The following is a 5,318-nucleotide window of genomic DNA, read 5'->3' on the forward strand; positions in this document are numbered from 1 at the left end:
CCTGCAGGTTGGTTCCGCAGTCCCTAACGCGGGAATTCCACAGGCCGCGACCAGGCAGCAGGGTTATGTCTGCCTTAACGTAAAGTGATCCCGCTAAAATATGTCTTGTTTTCTGCAGGTGTGCGTTTAGAGCTTCTGGACAGGGATTCAGCAGCTCTGTCCATAGGGAATTGCTCCTGGTTAGCAGAGTCGGGCTGCTTCTGGAAATGCAGTCCCGGGTTAGGCTGCCACTGGAAATCAGCTACTAAAGATGCTCCTGGTTAATCAGCTTTCCATGTCTGCTAGCTCTGAACAGATCGAGCCCGTCTCTCTAGAAGTCCTTCGGGGAGGCTAAGACTGTTTGACGAGAAGCCGTGATGTAAGGAACCAGCACTGGCTTCACAGACATCAGAAACTCAACAGTATCTGAATGTGTTCTGTTGCAGTAATTACTGCTTCTGGTGTCAGAATGCAGATGAGGTCATCCGGCTTCTCTTTCTCTCCTAGAGACAGGATGGCCTCTAGAAGTGACTGCCAACCCCAGGCGATCACCAAACCAGCACTTGGTGAAGAAGCAGCGGCTGAATTGGTTGACAGGGTGTTTGGACTGAAGGTGTCTTGGATCAGGCCGCTCCCCAGCTACGACGACCAGAATTTCCACGTGTGTGTTTCAAGGAACAAAGGTGCGGGTGAAGGTGCTGATGAGTACGTCCTCAAAATCACCAATTCGGAAGACAGCCAGGAGCCTGACCTCATTGAAGCACAGACCCAGGCCATGATGTTTCTCAGGGCTGAAGGCTTTCCCTCAGCTACTCCTTATCTTACAAAAGATGGTAACGTAATGTCTCTGGAGTCGGGAGGTGAGCAATTACAAGCACCTTTACTGCCCTACTATCACCCTTAGCTTGGCGGTAGCTGGTTATATGGCATGCCATATACGTACTGAATTAACACGCTGGCCTTATTTTTAAACATCTGGGGATATCCTAGAATCATAGAATGATTTGGGTTTGAAGGGACCTTAAAGATCATCTAGTGTATCAGGTGACCTGTATGTCCAGCTATAATAGTCCAAACCTAAAATTCTAGAAGCGAAGCTAGTTGAAGAGAGTAATAGTTAACGATGGAGGTACTGAGAAAACAATTTTAATGTAATGAATTTGAGAAAACATTGATCTGACCTGTCCGAGCGCAAGAAAAGGGGAAAAAGCGTCAATGACTGAGTGGTCTTACAAATTATTTGCCTACAGAACGGTGTAAAATGCCCACCTATGGTACCTTTAGCAGAACTTGGAAGAAAGGTCGTGTTGACATTTTGCATTTATTTTCACTGTAACTTCCCCACCAAAGCTGGGGCTCCTGGGAGCTGCTGTGCTGCAATGCCGCCCAAGCAGGGTCTGCGGGAGCTGGAGGAAATGCGCCGTACGCAGTCAGCTCCCAGCACGAGCGCTCCCAGTCCAGCACAGGTTGCTGGTGTGTTAGGGTTTGCACATCACCGCATCGCGGTGAATCACGTCTTGGAATGAAACCTGGTCTATCAGCCTCACCCGGTGACTTCTACACGGGAATAAACCATTTTTGCCTCTTGCATTAACTCACTCCTAATAGCACGTGCTGAAGCGACTAACTGCATCTCTCTCTGCTTGTCAGATGCGGGGCCTGGGAACAAAAAGTACATGGTCAGACTGCTGACGTACCTGCCTGGCACACCGGTAGCAAAAATTGCTACAGACCCTCCGATTCTCTACGAGATCGGGAAGCTAGCTGCCAGTTTGGATAAAGCTCTCACAGAGGTGAGTTTTCGCTCCTATGGACTCACAGACTTCTTTCTGAATGAATTTCTCCTTTGTATTTCTTCTCCTGCTTCCTGTCTGCTTTCCTGATCTGCACAATCCAAGTTGGTGATTGCAGATGTCAGTTTTTCAGGTGCCAACCTCCAGGCTGGCTGTTGCTAGAGCATCTCCCCAGGCAGCATGACCAATTAGTGCTTGTGACATGGTATCGGCGACCCTTTTGCAATGCGTTTTTGTATCGCCAGCAGGGACATAAGGATTTTTTTTTACTTAGGCAGAACTCGCCCATTTGGTGTTTCAAACCTGGCAATAAGGAGAGTCGACCCTAGGATGCTCAAATGAGAAGCATGTAAAGCTTGTTTTAAAGCGTTTTTGTATCGTGCACAGCTGGCTGATCTCTTATTTTGAATTCATTTTGACTTGCTGTCTTTCTGCTGGTCATTGGAACGGTGACCATTTGACACTGGTGGCAGCTGGTTCCTTGTCTGCAATGCCAGCTGTGCCAATGAACAGGGATTTGTGACACTTCCCTCATCTGCACTGCTTCCAGTCAAATCATCCTAATGCAAAGTAAGTTCTTTCTTTACTCTGTAATTATACAGGATAATAAAGCTGATAGATCAGCCAGTAATTAAGTCTGATACATAAAAGAACTCTTGCATTATTTATTGTGTTTCATTAACCTTTTCTTCTCATGTTCTGGCTGCCAGCTTCAGATAATTAATGCCATGTGAATTGTCAGCCTTACTAACCACATTCTTAAATTACAAGAGCATTTTTCAGTTGAGAAAGATAACTTACTGCTGCCTTCCAGCACTCTGGTCACGCTCCTATAATGCGGTTAGAACAATTTATATAGGCCAGCTAGGCTCAAAATATGCCTGTCTCTTGTCCTGCCAAGGAGGAAATAGTTGATGAGAAAGCATTTTTTGATGGAAAGGCTCTTTATGCCCCTAACATGTGGAGTATCGTCTACCAAGGTATATCATTTAAATAAAATTATTATAATTACTGTCAAAACTTCAAAATATCACTGACACTAAAAATAATACCTAAAGTATAAAGTTTTCTGATGTCAGATCAGAAAATACAGCCTATCCTTTCTGCCCAGTTAATTTAGTTTGTCACTTGATAGCAAAGCAGTGTGCCGTGCTTTGTTTTGTGCACAAAATAGTATTCCACCACTTTCTCTGTCGGTGTCTTCTTTTGCTCAGATGTGCCTCACGTCCTCTGAATGGAAATAAGGTTATGGCTGTAGAGTGACCGTTTAGGGCTTGACAGTGCCAAGGGCTCATGACTTTTACTACCCTTCACACACCTGGTAAGCCATGGATAGCGGATGTGATTTGCGCTGGGAAGATGGCCGTGGTTGCTTACCAGCTTTATACAGCAGCTGGGATTCTGCACTGTGATGTTTGGTTTAGACTTGAGCTTGTTCCTTACTTTTTCATGCAGAGTTCCAGTTTTGCCTATCACTTAGTTGTCTCTAAGAGCCTTAATTACAAGCACAGGTTTCTTTTCAAGAGGAAGCCAGCTACTTTTGTGGGAAGTTGTTTTTTATTTGCCCTATGCTCTGGTAGAATCTGGCCCACAAGCCACCTCAGTAAGCATTAGAGGATTCAAGGATAAGTGTGGTTTGCAGTGGGAGAGATGATTTCCCTCCCTGAATGTCACTTTCCGGACCATCTTTTGCATTTGTCAGTGAGAGAGAGGTAAAGGACCCTGTTTGTTTAAAGTAAGTTAGGCCAGCTGGACACAGAAAGGCACATTTCCATAAGAATACAACTGTCCACTCTCTCCATAAAGTGGTTCTGTCCTCAGGATTTTTCATGTACCAGCTGATCCTCGGGCTTGTCCCCAGAAGCTGCCACCCTTAAGTGCAGTGTGCCTGTTCCTGGCACACTGGCATGTACTGTGTCTCTTCTGCTCCCACAGCTTTCTGCAGTGCCAGCCTGCAATCCAGGCTCTGCCAGTGCAGGACTCCGCTTTGGCAAGGCCTCCAAGTTGCTGCATAATGGCATGTTACAGGGAGTCTGTATCAATTTTAAATTATTCAAGTGATGAATGACTTAGTTAATCCCTAAAAAATGGGGAGAACCCCATTGGTGTTGTCTGTAGATATTACCTTGTCTCAATCACTCATCAGGTTATTCATTTTCTTGTTGACACAAAGTAGTAGTCATGGTGATGGTGCTTTTCAGTGAGGCTCATTAACCTGTTGGAGTTAATAGGAGCTTTGAATCAAGCCCTGTAATCATCAACCCAGGATTTTTACTTACGGACTCTTTCATCTTGTGCTTTTTCCAAAGAAATTCCATCATCCATCAGTAAAAAGTCTCCATCGAGGCCAGTTCATTTGGAACCTGGCAAATGTTCCTCTTCTAAATCAGTACGTTTATGCCTTGGGCCAGAACAAATATCGTGAAGTTGTGGAACAAGTTATTGAGCAGTTCAAAGGGAAAGTAATACCCAAGCTAAGCAGTTTTCGAGCCTGTGAGTATTTTATTCTCATCATGTTGAACCGAGACACTGAAATTTCTAACAGGAATTTGGGTCTCTAGATAAGGCAAAAAAAGTCTCCTTTATCCCTAACTAGACATGTGCAAATGTTGATCTGAATAAACACGGCGCAGCGGAAGCTGGGAGGAATGTGCTGTCCAGAGCCAGGTTCAGTTCTTGATCGGGATGAACACTAATGGCTTCCAGTTAAGGTTATGGTTTCCATGCTTTATAAGAATATTTGGAGTACACTACTTCCTTTTATAAAAGCCCAAATAACTATTTAATCTCATTTTTGGAATTCAGCTCACATTGATGATGTTAATTTGACAATTTGAAGAAAACTGCTGTTCTGTGTTTGGAAACCATGTGGTGTATCACAGGTAGTACCAGACCAGAGTAAGATCTCGTAACTCTCCGTTGATCTGTTGCTGCCTGGTCGCCTGTTGGTGGAATGGAGGTTCCTGGAAGGCTGTGATGAGGGAGACTGGTGTGGTTTGTAGCTGGGTGTTAGTTTGAGCCTCTGCACGTCTTCTTAAAGTTGTTTCACTGAGAAATGGAAAAAAAAAGATTCTGCTGTTTAATAATGATTAAATACTGTTTCTTCTGTGTTTAGGTATCAATCATGGAGATCTTAATGACCACAATATTCTAGTAGACTCCAGTTCTGCTTCCTTGGAGAACCCTCAGTACAGAGTGTCTGGCATCCTGGATTTCAGCGACATGAGTTTCGGGTATTATGTGTTTGAGGTTGCAATAGCCATCATGTACATGATGATTGAGAGCCCGGATCCGCTGGGTGTTGGAGGGCACGTTCTGGCAGGCTTTGAAAGCGTCGTGCCGCTCACGGAAGAGGAGAGAGGTGCTCTCTTTCTCTTGGTGAGCGGGAGGTTTTCTCAGTCCCTGGTCATAGCAGCCCACACCTCCCTGCTGTACCCGGAGAATAAGGAATACCTCATGATCACGGCCAGAACCGGATGGAAGCACCTCATGAAAATGTTCGAGGTGGGCCAGGAAGCTGTGGAGCAGACATGGTTTGAGACTGCC

The 5,318-nt window shown here is 45.1% G+C and overlaps 1 protein-coding gene across 1 annotated transcript; it reads left to right on the forward strand.

The window, feature by feature from the left end:
- Positions 1-493: 493 nt before the first annotated feature.
- Positions 494-5,312, forward strand: HYKK (hydroxylysine kinase; the record flags this gene model as incomplete). The annotated part of the gene is made up of 4 exons (XM_010150409.1): positions 494-839; positions 1,630-1,772; positions 4,082-4,265; positions 4,888-5,312. Coding segments are annotated over exons 1-4 (1,098 nt in total), but the record flags the coding sequence as incomplete, so codon positions are not given.
- Between the last annotated feature and the right edge of the window lie 6 nt (positions 5,313-5,318).

Source organism: Eurypyga helias, unplaced genomic scaffold (assembly GCF_000690775.1).
Source record: "Eurypyga helias isolate BGI_N326 unplaced genomic scaffold, ASM69077v1 Scaffold51494, whole genome shotgun sequence".
Lineage (NCBI taxonomy): Eukaryota > Metazoa > Chordata > Aves > Eurypygiformes > Eurypygidae > Eurypyga > Eurypyga helias.